Source organism: Chlamydotis macqueenii, chromosome 3, assembly GCF_036417535.1.
Source record: "Chlamydotis macqueenii isolate bChlMac1 chromosome 3, bChlMac1.mat, whole genome shotgun sequence".
NCBI lineage: Eukaryota > Metazoa > Chordata > Aves > Otidiformes > Otididae > Chlamydotis > Chlamydotis macqueenii.
In genome coordinates this window covers 62,917,160-62,937,603 of record NC_141558.1, presented here as the reverse complement: position 1 = coordinate 62,937,603, position 20,444 = coordinate 62,917,160, and the positions used below count along the sequence as shown (strand labels likewise).

The window sequence follows — 20,444 nt, the reverse complement described above, 5'->3', positions numbered from 1 at the left end:
ACAGCCACCACCAGTGGGGACAGCAGGCAAAGGTAGCTGGGATAAGGAGGAGCAGGAGCTTCTGAGGCTGTCTGGCCACAAACAGGATTTATGATATATAACCACTCCCTAAGTCACAGCCTTTTCTGACAAATTACCTCTGTGCAGTAACTTTTAAAGTTGTTAGAAACACGTCAAAATTCCAAGGGTGTGCAAAGCAAAATACTGAGCCAGGATAACTTTTTCTGCCAGTTCAGACTTCCTAGAAAATATTAATAAACATACCTGCTCCTGAAAGGCTTTAAAAGGATCAAGTATTATCTGACTAATATAAAAAAAAATAAGCACTGACTATTGGGAAAAATATGTCATCATGCATCTAGAACAAATTCCTGTCGGTGGGTGATCTAGTAGTACACAGATCCTGTATAGTCATCTGTAGCCTTTCATGCATAAAGTATAAAAATCTCTTTGAACATATTAATATTTTCTTTGTATACACAAAAATACATATTCACAACGAGTTCTATACCTTGCCATATGTGAATATTGACCCTTTGTATGGAAAGAAAAAGGCAGAGCACCATTTAAAAAATGAATAAGGGAAGGTATTTTTTCTATCTCAAATTTCCTATACCACTTAGCCGAAGTAAACCTTCCAATCCTCTCCCAAACGCTTGAACACTTCTCATAGAAATAGATTGACTTTGAAGATGTCATTTACTTTGAAATCCCAGCAATCTGCTAAACATCTGAATGTTTACAGTGCTAAATTGAAGGTTTCCAAGAATAGCCACTGTAGCATCTAAAATCTTCAACACCACTTGTTTTTTCCCCAATTGTTAGATAACACAAAATATTACTGCTTTCCAGAAAAAATTGTGTAACAATTCAGTAGTAGTCAACGAGGAATAAAAAGCAACTTACTTTTACTCTTCTGATAGCATAGGTATGACCAAGCAAGACAAACACCGGTTGCCGGATGTTCCGCAAATCCCAGCCTTTCAAGCTACAGTCAACTGCACCAGTTACCAGTAAGTTCTGATAATTTGATAAAATAAAGGTATATTAGGATAATTTAATTATTAAATTATAGTGATACATATGTTGGCTACAAAAGTTAGATAAATCAACAAATACAGATGAATAAATCATAAATGATGTCTCCAGTGTGTAAATGAAAGAGAAAGAGAAATATAAACTGTTTCTCCCCAGTGGACTATTCTGTCCACTAGACAAAGAATAAGCAAAACCTCTGATGTACTTGGGCCATCTATCCGTTTGAACAATGCCCTTCTGAAGATGTAGTAGTGAATGAGGGCAACAAAGCAACTAAACATGTTTTTATAAAGAGAAGATGCATTAATGTTGCAGTAAAAAATACCTGCTATTTAATGAGAGTGGTTCAATTAGGAAAACAGTTGGATGAACAGCTTTATACCTCATCATACTTGCACCAGTCACAGCTCAAGATCTCAGCTTGGTGGGCTGGTATCACAAGTTTGACTCTTGGGGCTTTCACATCCCAGACTCTTAAAGTTTGGTCACCTGAAACAAAGAGAAATTGATTAAACATTGTTGAATCAGTTATGGGATACAGTTAATCCACTAGTACTTAGTAGACAATTGTTTATTAGCTGTATGAAATACAAACTATTCTATGGGGACACTAATGCCAAATAAAGTAAGCACATTATAGACACAGAGATCAGAACAATGCACAAAAGGAATCAGAACTTACTATTGCTCTTGCCTTGGGGAAACAAACAATCTTCATTTTATTACTAACATTTCCATTATTTTTTAAACTCTGATTTGATTAAAAGGAGATGGTGTAAAATATTTAAACAACATTTAATTAAAGTAGGAGTTTAAAGTCCATTTAGAAGAGGACTTAGAAGACCAGAATAATGAAAAAGCTTTCTCTGCAAACCAGCTGAGAAAAAAGTAACTAGACATATGCTTTTGGCATTTAGAAAAGTGAACAGTATTTAAAATGCAACTTATCTCCAGATTCTTTCAATGAGAGGAAAATTTAAGATGCATTACCTGTATTCACCATGTGCAAAACCTGCACACTCTCATTTATTGAAATATTGGAAGATAGTCATTCTGCTGTAAGTGCTACACGTATTAAAAGCAAAGTCTGCTTTAACCTCAGAGCACATACATACACCTGCACACGTGCATGCGCACACACACACAGAGGTCTTCAGAGAGCAATGAAGGGCACCCAGCTTAACTTAAGAGCTGTGAATCATCTGAGCCTCTCTCTTTATCTCCAGTCATAAATTGTCTTCTGCCTCTAAAGATCTTTAGCATTTGTGTATACTTGTCTTACAAATTCAGTTCCTAATGGCTTACAAAGACATGGAAAACTACATCAGCTGACAATATAACCACACTTTTCAATTTTTTTAATTGTGATTCTCTCATTAACCCTGAATATTTCAGCAAAAATGGATTGTCCATCTCATTTCTTTACAGAAAGAAAAAATTAGAAATCATGATTACGCTCGTGTTTGTTTAAGAGACAAATGAAATCACTAGAAGCTGTATTCAAACACCTATGATTTTTACAGAAAGCATGTATCAATACTACCTAAATTAAAAAAAAAACCTCACTGTCTTATCTTGCTACTGAAGAAATTACTGATGTTTCTTTACCAGAAACACTTCTGGAAATCCTCAAATTGGTTATAATCAATAATTACAATTTTTATGCTGTTTAGATACAAGCATTTTGATGGTTTTAGTGCCCAGTTGGTCACTGACCTTAAAATATACAGCTGGGCACAGAAAATCATAGCTCTTTTCAAAAAACTGGCTACAGTTCAAACAAAACCATCCCTAGAGCCACAACAATATTCCTATTGCATGAGCTTCCAGGCTCTGTAGACTTTGCAAAATGACATTAAAAGTTTGGAGATTTGGAATACAAAAATGAAGCTAGGGAGAGCTTGGTTCCACTCCATGACACAGGACTGGCCTTATGACTGAGGCACTACACAGATCATGAGCATCTTTGCTCTGATGGTTGGTTGGCTTTTCCCCAGACTCCACAATTGTGACAAATACTGTACTCTTAGTGGTTAAATTCCCTACCTGTAAAGTGGGAACACCACATGATTTCTCACGGTTTTCACTCCCTTTGCCTATTTCAACACTGCCAAGAGTGAAACTGCTGCTCAGTATATGTATAGCACTCCTGACGACACCTGCAGTCAGCTGAAGACCCACATCACTACAGTGCTTATAAAAACAGGGCAACATATGGAGAGGCAGAAACATGACCAGCAGGGTCTTGGCAAGAAAAAAAAAAAAAGGTAGTATACTCATCCACCCACCATTAAGTCTTGCTTATCTGCTTGCCTGGAAGAGGACAGATTTCAGTTTGAGTCTTAAGTCTTTCAAAGATATTATAATGGACTTCTTAAAAAGCTTTTCTTTTAATTTCATCAGATAACAGAGATTTGAAGGGGAAACACATTTTTCACTACAGATAGGATCATTTTTCCCAAGCAAATAAATATATAAATCCAGGTGGACTAGAAAGAACTGCTACAGAGATGCACCACAGTAGCATTATGAGGGCCAAAAACATTTGGAAAAGGAAGTTACTCAGCCAATAATAATTTTGACACTAAATATACAATTGCCCCAATTATTTCTTTTTTAACAGAAAATGCTGATGCATGAGAAAAAGAGTAATTTTCCCTTTTTTTTTTTTTCCACTTCTTTGAAAATGCTAGACTTAGCTGTTATTAATTCTGGCTGGCACTACTTGTGAAATGTTTCTAATGGAGTAACAGAACATGCAAGTGAACCTTTCCGTGAATAGAAGAGATTGAATTAAAGCCAAAGGCTATCAAATTTTTCCATTTAGGCTGTAACTGGAAGAATCAGATTAATTAAAAAAAAAAAAAAAGCTGAAAAACAGTGTATTCCTGACACATTACACATTTCAACAAACTTTTTTTAAACCTCAAACGTCTTTCCATGACCTCACAATATATATATTTTTTTACATTCCATTTCAACAAAACTGCTGTTAAAAATTTGAATTTCACATTTCCATGACTCCTTCAAATCTGCATATAAAGGATGCATTTCTTCCTTTTGGTAAAGAAGGAGGATAATAATAACAGAAAGTACAAGTAAAGCACACCTGAACAATCATATTCACTAACAGCCACTTTCAGTTGGCATCCCAAAGCAAGCAACCACAAAAGCAGCCAACATTTCCCCCACAAAATATTTCTATTTTTGCAAGAAGCAATTTCTCTATGGCAACAGATTTCTGCTGGTCTGTTAGATAATTACGATTCCAGATTTGTTTTTATATTGTACTTGCTTTCTTTCATTTTAATGAATATTTGTGAAATCTTGGACGAATCAATAGAACTACACAATATATACTCATCTATTCAAAATTTTTGAAAGAGATGCTAATCTACAAGTACATCATCCCCATACATGGGATATAGACTGCTAATGTGAATGACAAAGTATGATAGTGAAAAGACACCATTTAAGATTTAAATTTCACGTAGGTTTTATACTGGCTTTTTACTCACAGATGTATTTTACCCAAATCCATAAATCATAGTCTCCTAAATCCTGTAACAACAGCCAGCTAAGCAATCATTGCCAGACAGTACAGAGGTACAACACTAACTATAAAACATAGCTAGGTATTTGGGAGATTAATAAAAACATAAGAAACCTTAAAAGTGAAGGCAAGAAGGATTCTAACCAGGATAGGTAATTTTTTTTTGTATTGTTAGCTTAAAGTTTTAGTTAAAAAAAAAAAACCTGCTTTTTTTAAAGTTCTAAAGCAAGAAGTCTGATCTTCTGACACTGTACCCTCATCAAGAGAAAAAAAAACAAACCTCAAATAATATATCTTTAACTTACTATAGGAAAAGAATTCCGCACAAAAGACACAAGTATTGGCATATACGGTGTAACATCAAAGAAATCTCAATTAAAGTACTTTGCAGTGACATCGACAAGTTAACATTGCTTGCTTACTTGTATGTATTTTTTAAATATTAATCCAGATTAAAGTTTGCAGCCAGAATCAAATAGAAAATCTGTGCAAGAATAAAGTGCAGAACCTAAATCTCATTACTCTCAAAAACAATCTTTTTAGGCATGTTAAAATTATCATGCTGCCTGTTTCTATCATAGATGGTGTAAGAGAACCTAGATCAGGATTAATAAAGCTCATGAGATCCACACAAACAGACAGAAATAGTGACACAAATAACGGCTTTATTTAAATTATCCAACAGGACTCTACTGAATGCACAAAATCTATTTCCATGTAGCACAATCTAGATATTAGGTAAACATAATTACCAGTGGAAACATACTTTCCAACTGGTAATTTTTTGATCTGATACAAAATGCTGTAAAGCAAAAAATCAAAAGAGCTTTAAGTTATTCGCTGAACTAAATTAAAAAAAAAAAAAAAACAAACAGAACAGTGAAAACTTTTATTTCAGTGTTTTCCAAGATGATTAAATGTAAATCTTGGGACAATTTTTTTTTTTCAATTTCAAAACTGACATAACTTACAACTTATTATTAAATCACCCTTCAACAAGTGGCAATATTGCCTGGTTACCTAACTCTAACCTAACTGACCCAAAATATTAATTCACTGCAAAAAAAAAAAAAAAAAAAAATCTGTTACTGCATTTTTCTTCTCAAACTAAACCACCGTTTTACAATACGACATTCTAACATAAAATACTATATCCTAGAAGTGCTTTATATTCTAGTATTTGCTGCATACAATACTTTACTATAGTTAACATGGACCTCGCTTCATTACATAGATTTGACACAACAAAGTAAGCATGTAAATTATATTTTAATAGCTTCTAGCATAAACAGCAATTTAGTTGAACTGCAACAAAATACAGTAACTCTATAGTCAGTTTGCTCCCTAGATGCTCGATTTGTACAAGATGCCATGCAGTAAATTGAAGCTTCTTATTCTTTTATCCCTTGAGGATTTGGATTCCAAAAATGACCAAGTTTTGCAAAGCCTTGAACCTTGTTCATGATAGCATTTCTTCTAGCACATTCAACAAGCAAATAACCAGGAAAGAACTCATAAGAAGCAAAGAGTGGTCTCCCATCACACACAAACGAATGGAATATTAACCTCTGGTAAAGTGTTTTGGAACTCATGACAAACCACTGTCATAGCAAAACAGAAGATTATTTCCTTCTGGTTTTTTTAGGAACCTGAACACACACAAACCTCTTTGGAATTACTTGTCTGCAAGCTCCACTCAACAGCTCCTTGTTTTGCCCTGTGCTACTTCTGAAGCAGGAACGTAAACTGAAGCTTCAGAAAGCTGAAGTCAAAGACCTGACAAACCCACATTTGGTCCGGGAACTCACACATGCAAAACACCTCTTTACAAAGGAGCTGCACTAAAGGCTATTCTTTTCCAACTAATTCAGTAACCATCCTCGTAGTAGATGTACACCTTTCCCAGCTCATTATTTAATGCAAAATAATTTGTTCATTTCTAGTTTTCTTTCACAAGCATTTGGATCCCAAACACAGAAAGGTGTGCCAAGGCTACATGCCAGTGTGATTTCTGAAACTACAGCTTGACAAGTCCTTAACTACACACATTTGTCACTAAGAGAGCAGTAGGCAAAAAACCAAACTTTTTAAAAGGCAACTCACTATGTAAGGGCTGGCAATAAAACAGAGTATGAGATAAACAATGTTTTTTAATTTTAACCTTAAAAACTAGCACTGAATGTAAGGGCTTACAAAGAGTGGAAGCTGTATTTGCAGGTTCATTTGTAAACCAGCAAATCTGCAGTTCCCCAACACTTTTGTCAACATAATAAAAATGTATCAGAAATGATCACACCTTGTTGTAGCATGAGAAAATTTTTCACCCTGAGCTTTCAGTCTGAAAAATAATTATTTGAGCCACAAACACAATTAATTAATCTAAATAATGATGAATACAGACATTATCTTGCAGATTTAAGAAAGGCTTCTTTCCCTTATTCATGATTTGTTTAAGACATTATAAAAACTATGTATCTGTCCTGATCAGTAAACTTAAGAAGTGTAGTAATGATTTAAAAATGAAAGCAGCATTAAAACTGAGGTTCCAGTAGCTAAGATAAAAGCTGGTAGTCATTCTAAATCCAGGTTTTGTCGAATCCAAAACATTCATATTTTCATTTGCCAGTGTCGTATCTGTATCGAAGAATACTACAGTTAGGCAGATAAGGGTAAAGTGGTACTCATTAATTACTTTCCACTGTTAAATTTAAAGGGCAATAAAAGCAGTGGATACTGTAAAAGATGCTTTCTTTATAAGCCACAGGACAGAGCAAGACCTATTGCTCTGCAGTTATGGAGAATCATTTAGTAGAACTGATTTACATTTGACTATATACTAATGTTGTGTGCATTTGGCACTTTCTTTATGTCCTTCTCATCAATTCGCCCAGAGACCACCTGGGCAAATGACACAATGACTCATTAAACCCTTTTAGCCAGAAAGATGCTGTTAAACATTTGTGTCACTTCTTTAATGACATTTTCCACATCACTGTTTTTTCAGTGTAAGGCAGAGATTTATCAGGGCTCTGTCTGGGTGCCACACGTACACCTGAACATTCTGCTTATCTTATCAGCTCAGAAATTGTTACTGACATCACAACAGGAGTTATTTACACATACAGAATTAACAGTTTGTTCTGTTACTATTAACTCCCAATTTCAAACAAAAAAAAAAGATAAGCTATTTACTTAATTGTTTTTTGAGAGTACAAATGATTGTACATGAAGACAACAGCATTGTAAAGTACCTCACACATCTCTGTAAATATTAAATGGAAGTGTATTAGATGTTGAATAAAAGCCAATTGAACTGACGCATCACATGGATTTATCTTCTGTAATTCAACTGCATTTTATTGTCCACTGCAAACAAATATAGTTTTCTTGTACGTATTGAGATTGGAGACTTAATTAAGAAAAATAACCACACTTAATATCAAACTCTTTTTCAACTGTTTTATATTGCAGTCTTAGGTTTTTCATTTTCTTCACTCTTATTCTTTTTGTAGTCACATAATAGTTTGAGGAAGCCATGTTCCAAAAGCAAGGATTTAACCTTATTAGCCTCAGGCAAAAGTTGTCTAGGGACATAATGGTCACTCTGAGTGGCTATTTTGCTGTGGCTTCAGTTGTCTTTGGTTTTCTGTTTTCAGTGTTCACGAACTAATTAGCTAAGTGGAAATTAAACTTCCACTGGCATCTATACAGATTCAAATAAAGGCAGACAAAGGGTAGGGTTGATGCATGCAAAAGGTTCCTAAATCTCCTTCTCTTTTGTTTATTTCATTTAAAAAAAAAAAAAAAAGTGTGTTACATTTAGTTAAATTGGAAGTATTCCAAGATAAACTTTTTTTTCCAATCTCATTTTACTAACACATGCAAAACTGAAAATGCTGCAACATGAAACAGTTCTTTTCTGGTCTAAAGTGCTAAGACTTTATACTATTAAGATATGGGTAAGTACATGCTTGTGAGTAGGTATGTGTGAGGTGGGATAAAAGAAAGGGGACAGAATGGGCGAGAGAGAGAAAAAACACACACACACTACAATCCTAAAGCAGCGCAGCCTCCTTCAAAAAGGGAATGTTTCAATACTCTTCAACAATACCCTTCAAAGAGTATACTGTTTTAAAAAAGAAAACAAGGGAGATAAAACTAAGTACAAAGTTTCCCTCCAGACACATTTTCAGTTATTAAGTTTCAAGACAACATAAAGTTGCAAAAGAAGAGACCATAAAACTTCAGGTCAACCCTCCCAGCAAGTATATCAAAAAAGGGAACACCTGTAAATTCTACACAGTACTGTCACGTTGAGATCGCACTTTTTCTCCAGCTCCAACTTTACCTCAAGAGAAGTTCAGTCATCGGTGAAATTAAGCTTTCTGTCATCCTTATAAAGTGTGTGGATCACAGCAAGTTTCAAATGAGGAGGTCCAGCCTCCTGAACAGTTCCACTTGACTTTCATCACATATCTAGACTGACAGAGTAGAATGTCTTTAAACACTAAACAGTGAAGCAAACTCTCTGAATATAAACTGTCTGATATGCCTTTCTCACAATAAGGAAATGGCATTTATATCCAGAGCTAGAGGGTCACGAGAACTTCTACTACAGCCCTGCTGACCAAATTAAAAACTCCTTGTAAGTATTTTCTGTGGTGAAATAATCTAATCAAACTACAGGAAAATTCCAATGTAAACTAAAACCAAAAGCAAACAAAGAAGCCTTTTCCACATTGGTAGATCATGATTTCTATGCAAGATCTTTGGTCTGAAGTTATTTCGTTTAGAAGCACACCAGATGTTTTATTTCAGAAACATAAGGACGTTCACTATCATTTTGTCTTACCTAATGATTTTACACCTAGCATTACACTACAAGATGTGGATCTCACATCTGAGTAGTACTTACAGAAGAAAAATATTGTCTCTTTTGTGCGTGTTGTTTTTCCTATAAAATACTACGGAGTCATCAATCCATGAAAACCGAATGCGACCAACTTCAGGCCCCAGCAGTGTATGTCAGTTCATTTCAAGAGTCAAAGTAAAATTCACAAAAGAACAGGAACTCTTTAGTGTTTTAGTCAAAACTTCGAACAGCTGCACCCACTGAGTCACTCAAAGAATTGTATGTTGGTGTACCCAATTTCAGTACCATCACATAAAGCACCTAACAATCAATGTTTCCCAAAATTGTTCAAGTGGCAATGTATTAGAAGAGAGTTTGGCTTCACAGCCTAGAGAATCAAATTTGAAATAACTAGCTGGATCAGTAAAGCCCTTTCGTTCATCTAGAATGTCAGAAATTTCGTATGAGTATCATGGAGGGGGAGGCTTCTGAGCAGGCCTTTAAAGAGACTGTAACATTCCCTAGAATTTGCAAAAAACATTAAGTGCTGTTTTCTCCACTTACTTTTGACCAAATGGTACTTAGCTAGTATTTTGTACTATATAACTGCATTTCAGTAGAACTGTTTGTACAGCATACAGGGCTCAACCCTTTAAGTTTCTGCACATCTGATTACATAGGTACCTCACTAAGTGTTACCTCAATGAATCTTCAAGTAAGTTGGAAATACCTGTGCACCAGCATCTGGCTTCCAAGCACTACCTACATCAGAACAAATATATGTAGTTTGTTAGTTATTTTAGTTCAACTCTGCAAACAGAGCCAGATGGAAATAGCCAGACTGAAATTTTATGAAAGCCATGTGCACTTTTTCATCAAACTTCCAACGGAACAGGGAAGGACCACTATCTGGGTGTACTCACTGTCTCTCTTTAACTTCAGTAACAAGAAAACATACTTAAACTTGTTTACCCTTTTGATATAAGAGCTAAACAATTTCTACTTAAATCGGTACAGAAGCCCCACAGACTTAAAATCAGAGAAAAATAAGCCACTGGAGTTAATCTACCAATATTTGAATTAAGGCAGTGTCTTACTGCCTCTCTATTTCCCAACCAAACTCCGTGGCTCACAGCACTCCTTGCCCAGTTAGTCAGCAGTTAGGGTTCAGGTCTCATTCCAGAGCTCTCCTTGTGCCTCTGGAGTAGGAGCAGTGCTCGGAAAATACTGCCTCCTCACCATACAGTCTCTTTGCCTCTAGGAACACACAATTCAATTATAACTATATTGAGCAGCAAGATTCATAGCACTGGCCAAAGCAGAAAACTAAAATTGATAATTACTTTTCATAAAGAACAAGACACAGAGAGTAGTATTTAAACAGGAATTGACTATGCACACAGAGCTAACAGCCTACTGACACTTGAGACAATTTAAAAACACGTAAGCCAGAGCACAAAATAAAGCATGTAACAGGATTTTAGTGGTCAATAACAAGAGTGAGGTGAATGGAAGACAGCTACATAACATAAGAGAAAAAATTGCCACAAGGTCACTGAAATAACTGCTAGAAAACTGCTGATCCCTGTTTAAATGGCCAAGAGGATGATTTACAGATTGTAACAGGACCTACAAATCCAGCTGCAGCAGTAGGTTTATCTTGCCTTCTTCCATTTTTACATATGGCACACACCACCATCTGCTGGTCAAAGTGCTGAACTAATCCAATAACATACAAGGTTTTTTTTTTTGTTGTGAGAATCCCTTCACCATCATGTTTACCTGAGGCAGATGCAAAACAACCTGGGATGTGTGGTGACCATATAGTGCTGTAAATGACCCCTTCATGGCCTTTAAAAGTGCACAATGACTTCCCCACAGCTGGATCCCACTGAATAAAGCAAAAAAAGAAAACAGATGAGGTACACATTCAATAAGAAAGGAGTTTCATACACAAAAAAAACTTTATACATACAGAAAGAACTAAATTAACTTTTTTTTTTTTTACCATGTATCATGAAAAGCACTTGTATGTTTAAACTGATATCAACTGAGGGAAAAAGCAACATCTCAGTTAAAACAGAATTTCAGCCTTTGTGTAAAAACAAAGAGGAAAAGTGAATTAATACTGCTTCTTAACACAAAGAACTATCAGATCCCAAACAAATCACATTTTTCACCTTCAGCAGAAAACCAACATACCAGCTTGGCTGTTCGATCCCATGAACCAGACACCACTAGCTGCTCTCCTCTAGTTTGGCTCCAGTCAACACTATATGCCTATAAATGATATAACAGCCTGCTTTAGAAAGAGCACAAGAACACAAGTTTGAGACTCTAGTTAGCCGAAGTTTCATAAAATAGACTTGGATTTGCAGATTATGTCATAATCAGCTAAAAAACCACACCAGTCAAGCACCACAAAGCTGCCAACAATGCCACTTACCTGTGAAAAAAAATAAATTTAACATCTCAGTCTCGTATTAAAGGTACATATAGGCTCAGAAAAGTATCCAAAGAAGTAAAGATGGACTAAAATAGAGTGGAAAAAAGTTGTAACAAAATCCACATAGACTCACCATCACTAGAAGTTTTTAACACTGTAAAAAGCCATAATTCAGATGGATTTCTTATCTCTAATCCAATTTAATTAAAATAGCTACAGTTTCTAATTGCTAGCAACATAAATGCCATCTCTCTTCAGAGCTGACTTTGAGGTTTTAGCTGGCTAACAACAAATGCTTTTTTACAATATCTAATTCCCATAAGAAACACATGTCATAAGACTCCTGATTTTCATCTTTCACAGGTTCTATGACACTTTTTTTTTACCATTCATATCCTCAAATCCAAAATAGAATTGAAAACCCACCTTCCCTCACGACTAATTATTTCAGCTATTAAGAAACTGGTTTTCACTGTGTAGTTGAAATAAGTTCCTTCTTCCCTGATAGTTTATTCTAATATTGATCCCCATCTTGACAGAGGATACCTTAACTCCATCCTTCACTGCTGATTTTTCAGTTCTGCTGCCTCAGAAAAAAAATAAAAATGCTCTAAGGCAGTTCTTCAAATTACTTCAAATCTGAAATTTTCAACAACATGTACAACTTCCACTTCAAATGCACTGTATCTTTATCTACATGTTGGAAAGCACATTCTATTCTGTCTAGTTTTACCTCACACCAAAATGCTCAATAAGCTGCAGTGGGACATGAACCATTTCAGGGTTAAGGGGGATAAATATTAGCTGAAACGGTTTATTTGCTTCACCTCCTGACCCAATCAGACCTCCCACGATATTTCTCAGGGCACTACCTACTAGTAGTAGATGGAACTGCTCTATGGAAAGTTTCCTGTATAAGAAAGAAAATCAAGGTATCATTTAGCTACTTCTGAGCGTTTTCCTTCCTAAGAAATATTTCAAACTATGCTAGATCCAGCTTAAATTAACTGTTTTTCATCTACTTGCTTATTTCTCCTAAGTGGAAAACAAACACTGCCCACAGAAAAACAAAGTGCATTATCTGCAACTTTCATTTTTTATTTTACAATGTACTGCTTCCCATATACTGAAAGGCATATTGCTCTGGCTCCATTTTGTGTCAGCTCCCTTCCTTAAAGAGCTTATAATCAAAAGGTACAAGACAATCAGAAAGTACTTGACAAAAGCCAAATAATAAACTGAGAGGTAACTCTTTTCTTTGTTTTTCCAAACCATGCCTTTACCTCTAGGTTCTTCTACTTTTGTCAGCTAACTACCAATACTACAGCTCATTAAAACACCCTCCCTTTCAACCTGACCCTCCTATTAAAATAGTAGCAAAGGAGATACACAAGTACCTGTTCACGTTTTAAGAATGGAAGACACCAAGGCTCTTCAAAGTGGCTTTTGAGCTCCCCGCAACCATTAGCCTCTCTCCTTGCCCCTGCATCTGTGTCATGGTCTGTGTTCAACTCCTAAGCTGTTGCTGTTTAGAAATGCCCCTAAAAGTATCACTACATAGTATGCCTCTTTCACACAACAACCCTATGAAGTCAGCTTAGTTGAAGTGTTGGGCTCTCATATTCATGTCCATGACTTTCCATAAAGAAATACATCTCCAAGAAATACGCACCTGTGTCACACAATCTACCTAGCCCCACATATTTGGGATGTATCAGATCTACTGCATAGATAAGGCAAAGCGCACATACAGCTTAGAGCTCACTCGCAAGCTATCAGCACACAGATGTTCTGATGTGTGTTGTGACAAGGATCCGTGTACCTATGGCAGACACAGTTGGGACTGCCCAGCACTCTGCAGCCGCACTGGAGGCAATGGGACCCAGACAAACTCTCCTTCGGGCAACAACTACAAACAGAACAGACAACACGCTCAGAAAAAGCAAGAGCTATCTTCCATTTGGCAGGTGACAAGTTCAGGTAATAGGAGAACAAAAAGAAGGAGTGGAGAGCTAAGTTAAGGTTCACTTTTATGCTTCTTTCCTTTTTATGCTATAATCCAACATAAATTTACAGACACTTCAATAGAAGTTGTGTTGAGCAACTGGGAAAGACTAATAACACCGCATAAACCTTAGTTGTTAATCTTCTAGTGCTTTATCTTCAATCATAAAATATATTACGACTAGTTTATGCCTGAATAGCAGCAAAAAATGCCTCAGGCAAGAAAGAAGATAAAAAAAATATGTAAAAACACAAAGAACAGGTCTTAACAAATGTTTAGGCTCACTTTACAAGACAAATTTAATTCAAGCATTCTATTGTCTCACATTCCAGTGAGACTTCATAAAAACCAAAGTAAATCAGACTAATTTATTCATGAGATTCAGCAGTTGGTTAGTGCTGAAATAAAACTCATTGTTCTTTGATAATGAAGGCACACTTTTAAATTAACAATGCACATTCTTTTGCAGAAGGAACAATTATCTCATTTAGAAAATAAGAAACAGATCCCTGTCAATCTTGCATTAGAAATATTATAAAACACAGTGACAAAATTGTCATCAGAAACGTCAGGCAGGGATTAAGGATTAGGAAGGTAGTCAATCATTTTAAAGAGCACTGTCTGCCAGTGTTCACCACAAACTATTCAGTATATTCCCTCCGAGATCTATCTTCTTAATGTGTGCTTATAAAGATTCAATACAAACCTTTCATATCTCACCATAAACACTCAGCCCATGTGTCCTATACCGTCTTTCTAACTCATGGTTGAATACATCCACCTCCCCAAGCTACCTGCTAAACTGAGACTTGGACACAGCAATGTTTACTTCACAAACAACAGATGGTGTAGCAGAACCAAAATAAACTTACGGACAGAATTTCAATGAGTGAATGACAGAGACAAAAAAAAACCAACCCAGGTATTATGCTTTGCCTACATTTTTCTATTACTACCATCAGCCTTTGAACACTATCACAAAATCCTGATCACAACTACAAACTCATTTCTCGAAATTCTTTATTTACATAGCATATGTATTAAACCAAAGTAGCAAAATTACAAAGAAATAAGGTACAGAAGACAGAGTGTCATGTAACTGCAGTCACTCCAGCTTTTAACTTTGTTCCTTCACATCTGAAAAAATCTTGAGGTCTTTGAGAATACAAAACTGGATTCTCTGCATCAGTTTCTATTGACTACATATCTACTAGGTTGTTTTATTCAGATAAAGCATCAGTAATCCAAGCTAAAACTGACTTCATCTAAACTTCAAACACTTTACAGAAATGAGTGGAGAGTTAGAAGGAAAGCAGGAAAGAAAGAAAAACAAACAAAAAAAAAGGGGTAGAAGACAAATATATACTAAGGCATAAACGTCCTTAAAATATGCAAATACATTTATGAACAAGAATATAACATTTTTCTTTACCCACATTGCATCGCATAAAAAACCTGAGATTTTAAGAAAATAAAATTCAATTATATCAAATCAAGGCTAAAAAAAAAAAAATACATGGTGTTCCAATATTTTACTACTGTTACTTGAGTAGGTTCTCACAGATGCTAGGATGGAAAAGGATAAGCAGTTCCTGGGTACAGCAGAAACCCTATATGCATAATGTTTATCACTATATCCTCAAGGATAATACTTTATACATACTTCAGGTGTTTGATTTAGACCTATCCAATCACGCCCTCTAAAAATCACAGAATAACTGCTGTACTTTCATAGAACATAATGATTACTTAGCCTATACAGAATCACAAATGCTATTTCTGAATACATTAGACTTATGTAATTAAGCGGTACCTACTACAGCATATGAATCCACATACAAATACGTACAATAGGTAATTCATTTTATATTCAACATAATGTTAAATTATAAATTCAAACCCCAGACCCAAACAAATTTTAAAAATAGACAACAAAACCCACTTTTGATTATAAGTCCAGAAATAATTTTTTTAATCATTCAAGCATTAGTTAGTCCATTAAATTTTTCAAGTTTGCCTGGTTTACCTCCTGAGTGTGCTCTTTATAGACTTGCAGTGGACCTTTGGTTTTAGCTGTATCCCAGATTTGCAGAGATCCATCTCCACTAGAAGTGACCAACACATGCTCATTATTCTCACTCCAGGTCACGTCAAACAGGCCATCATTCCAGTCAAAACTAAACCAGAAAAATAAGGATACTGTCCGTGAGAAAGTGTGACATAAAAGTCTGGACTAGTTACATGCAAAGACAGTATTTCTTTAAATCATCCTCTTTACCATTCTAAACAGCATTTTTACATATTTGAGTTTCCAGTAAATCTCCTTTCAAGTAATTTACCTGTTATAATGTCAACTTTTACAACTGTATGTCAGAATAGGTTGATTAACCTGAAGCATAAATGAGCTAAGGACCTTCCACACACAGAGGATGAAGTCTGGTTTCAGTCTTAAACTTGCAAAGCAAACAGAGATAGAGGTACCACATGTCTCAGCCTGATCTACCATTTCTCCAGGATGTTGCTACAGAGGCAGAAGCCCTTTGTATGTAACAACTGTGGTAAAAAAAAAAGAAATAAAACCATCAGTGTTAGGAAACCTCTATGTAATTCATAACACCATTAGGAAGCTGACTCTCAATGAAAAAACAACAGAAAGATAGTCTTGAACACATTAACAATCTCTACGCTCCCTAAAAAGGGCTTTCAACACACCAACAATTAATCATATGGAATCTGATACCATATATTAGTTGCTCTGCAAGAACTACCCATGACCCTGCTGTTATCTGATGGTAAATACAAATTTATTTACCCCCTTTTCACTAAGGGTGCAGCTAAGCTTCATGGCAGTTAAACTTCATGGAAGTTTACTTCATGCTAACTTCATGGAAGTTAAACTTCATGGCACTCTGCAGTAATGATGAGGGAAAGGCACACACACAGAAAGTTTTGATAGAGAAAATGACACATCTTATGGCTCAGGAAGTTACAGGACTTTCCACTACAAAATAAAAGCAGTCACAGGAAATACAGAAATGAACAGCACTAAGCCAGAGCACTTCACAGAGCTAAGAGTGCTGAACAGCTTCTATGAGTGTTGCTTTATAATTATGAATCAAAAACAGTGTCTCTGAACATGAGTGACTGTTTGTTAAGCATTTTTATTTCAGCCCTCTTAATCCAAACAACTGCTGTTTCGAAACTTTCTTTAAAAGAATTTAAGGTGAATCATGGTCAAGTATTAAACTCTCTTCTCCCTAACCTTTCTCCTCTTCCCATCCAGAACACAAACCAAACTCCTCTCAAACTCTTAGAATATTAGACTTCCTAGGAAGGACCTCCACAACTTTTCACGCCTTCCTACACTATTTTCAATACAAGTCAGTCATAAGGTCATAAATTTAGGAGGCAATGCACTGTTCCTAAAAAGCTAACACTTCAATTCAGGCCAGGGCAGAGAGGATGCTTTTAATTTACATTATCAGTTTTCTATAAAATGTTTTGCACTATGGAAAGGGTGCAATACAGATTACTTCCTACAACAAAATCTATGCAATGTAAACCTGATTTGTACATAAATACTGTCGTAGTTCAGCCCCGATCGGACCAGACTATGCAGTCTCTCTCTCACTCCCCCCACCTTCCAAGAAAACAGGGAGAGAAAATATAAGGAAAAACGGCTCAAGGTTTGAGATAAGGACAGGGAGAAATCCTTAAAGTTACTGTCACAGGCAAAACAGACTCGACTTGGGGAAAACTATTCATTTATTACTACAAACAGCAGTGGGTCCGCCCTAGGCCTGGCCAAGTCCACTGAACAAAGGGGAGCGACTTCTAGCGGTTTCCTACAGAAGCTACCACCTTAGGCCCCCCCTCACTAAACAAAACCACGACAAATACAAAGACATGTGTTCAGTAGGTACTATAGTCTGGATATAATACTTTTTACTGCTAACAATATCCCAAAATATTTGGGTTGTGTCTTGTACATAGTAAGTTTCTCTCTTGCAAAAATAAAACACAAATCTGTGTTACCTCCTGAGCAGAACAATCCCAGCTTCATTTTGTTCCAGCACTGCTAGAGTTCCACAACCTAAACCAGAGAAATAAAACAAAATATCACAACCAGTTCCCTCATGCCAAAGGAAACTACTGTGTTTCTGAGGTAGCTACAGTGTGCAAATACTAAGGGCAACTGAACTTTAAGAGGCCAAACAATTAGTTGCATAAAGAAACATCTTGTTGTCTCATGTTCTTTAAAGCAGTAATCGATTTATATCAGCTTCATAGAACCATAGAATGGTTAGAGTTGGAAGGGACCTTCAAAGGTCCAACCCCCCTGCAAGAAGCAGGGACATCCCTGACTAGATCAGGTTGCTCAGAGCCTCATCCAACCCGGCCTTGTAAAAAATTTCTTCCTAATATCTAATCTAAATCTATCTCCCTCTATTTTGAAACCGTTACCCCTTGTCCTGTCACAACAGCCCCTACTGAACAGCCTCTCCCCATCTTTCCTGTAGGCCCCCTTGAGGTACTGGAAAAACAGGGAGAGACTCTTCAGTAGTTTTAGCTTAGTTTTTTGTTTTGTTTTGTTGGGGGTTTTTTGTTTGGTTGTTTTTTGTTTTTTTTTACTCCAGTACACCTGTAGGTGAGGTTGGAAAAGATACAAATCGCTTATAAAGCATAGAAGTGCATTTTCCCCACAAGCCTCATGTTACAGACATACCAGCATAGGATTCCTTTTTATCCTTTCGATAACACAGCAGATATGACACTTCCTCCACCCTCCACCCTGAATCTGGTAATACAAACACAGCTTACCAGAAATGAAACAAGTAATTCAGTTCTGAGAAAACACACACAGGGGTATTGCTCTGTCATTAGGGCTGGGACATTATCAAAGTAATTCCACATTTAGAAGCTCTATTTAAAATGAATGTTTTCAGGAGCAATAGTCCCACTGGAAATGAAAAGGGTGGCAATGCTGAGGAAATGCCTCTTTGTCGGGACGCCGGAATGGCCATGGCCTGCCCGGGCACTCCATGACTGAGACCAGGACAGTGAACATTTTAAGGAAAAACCTATTTTCAGACAATTCACTCACACTGTGTGTGCCTCTACTACAATATTTATTCTCGACCCTATAAAATCAGCACTGCTCTGAGAGGGTCTTGTGAAAAACAACACCAAAACAGCGGGCGGGTATTTTGGTAAGCGGCAGCACCCGGCCGGCTGGGGCACCTCAGCGGCTCGGATACCAACCCCCGCCCGCTTACAGAGACCCCACACGCTGCACCCAAGCAAAGCAAAACCGGCAGAAAGGGGAAACGCCCAGACGCTTTTACAGACACCGACCGACGCTGCGGACACCCAGAATTCCGGCGAGGAGCCGCCCCCGGGAACGTCCATTAACGGTTACCCTCTCCCCCCCTCCCCGCCGCCGCTGCCGCCGCCGCCGCCGCGGAGGCCCCTCCCGCACCTGCGATGCCGTAGTACTGCGCGGCGGCGCAGGCCACACGCCCGGGCCAGTACGGCGAGAACTCCGCCGCGTAACCGTGCAGCCCCGGCAGCCGCAGGGTCCCACCACCACAGCCCACCGTACCCATCACCCCCGCCCGGGCCTCGGCCGAGGCGCGGAGAAGCCTCAACGCGCCCGGCCCCGCCGGAAGCGCGTCCCCGCCGGGCGGTGCTGAAGCTACGGCGACGCCGCCATCTTTAGCGATGGCAGAGGGCGGCCCGGGACGCAGTCAGCGTGGCAGGCCGCGGTAGCCCCCTCTGTGAGGTCTGCACCGGCGGGCCTGGCTGGAGAGGGCACAGCTGCCGCCCCCGAGGACCCCCCCCTTGGGCTCCAGGGGAAGTGCTGCTGGCCCTGGGTGTCCTGGGCAGCTGCCCCCCACCCCACTCTGGCTGGCAATGTAGACTTGGTAGCTGCAGAGTTTGGCCTCTGTGGCTTATGTTCCGGTGCGGCCTTGTCCTCTAAGCTCTTCAGAGGAAAGCTGTAATCTTAGGAGGTCCTACTGAGAAATTTGTCACCTGATACTGTTAGCCTTTCATACGTACCCCAGTGTGATTTGTAATTAAAGGTCATCTGGCTCAGACCAGGCCTCCGACCACTGGCTGCCCGTTTCTCATGATAAACAATTCTGTAAAATCACCTTCCAGTGAGATCACTTCCAAACTTCAAAGACATAAAAGACATAGATCAGCTTATTGTGTGCACATCAGCTTCAATATAGAAGATGTTTCAACTCACAGCATTGTAATCCAAATAAGACTTACTCGTTGCCCGGTATGCAACGAGCCAATAATGAGGAGAGACATTGGTCATTTATTTCAGGTTTGCACAAGCCCGGGTGTTTGGTGATCTCCCACAAATCGAGTACACCAAGCGGGACCCTCCACAGTATACTTACACACAAAACTCTTACATATTCAACTTTCTAGTACATATGCATTAATATTCTGTTAAATGATTGGTTAGAGTCTCCTTGTCTAGCACGTAAATTAGCACGAATGCTCAGTCCTTGTACTCTGCCTATTTGAATCGGTG

At 37.7% G+C, this 20,444-nt stretch overlaps 1 protein-coding gene across 3 annotated transcripts in view; it reads right to left on the bottom strand.

Moving 5' to 3' along the window:
* Positions 1-19,564, bottom strand: part of PEX7 (peroxisomal biogenesis factor 7) — a 46,250-nt gene extending 26,686 nt beyond the window's left edge. For 2 of the 3 annotated variants that reach the window (XR_015258138.1, XM_086744742.1), the window contains exons 1-7: positions 19,374-19,564; positions 17,930-17,987; positions 15,921-16,071; positions 11,646-11,723; positions 11,226-11,334; positions 1,421-1,527; positions 907-1,020 (exon numbers count right to left, since the gene is read on the bottom strand). Coding sequence is in view for 2 of the 3 variants with exons in the window: in XM_086744742.1 (XP_086600868.1) it covers positions 907-1,020; positions 1,421-1,527; positions 11,226-11,334; positions 11,646-11,723; positions 15,921-16,071; positions 17,930-17,987; positions 19,374-19,500 (744 nt within the window). In the remaining variant the exon portion in view is untranslated. The remainder of the gene's footprint in view (positions 1-906; positions 1,021-1,420; positions 1,528-11,225; positions 11,335-11,645; positions 11,724-15,920; positions 16,072-17,929; positions 17,988-19,373) is intronic. The other variant, XM_086744743.1, reaches the window with a different exon arrangement.
* Positions 19,565-20,444: the final 880 nt, after the last annotated feature.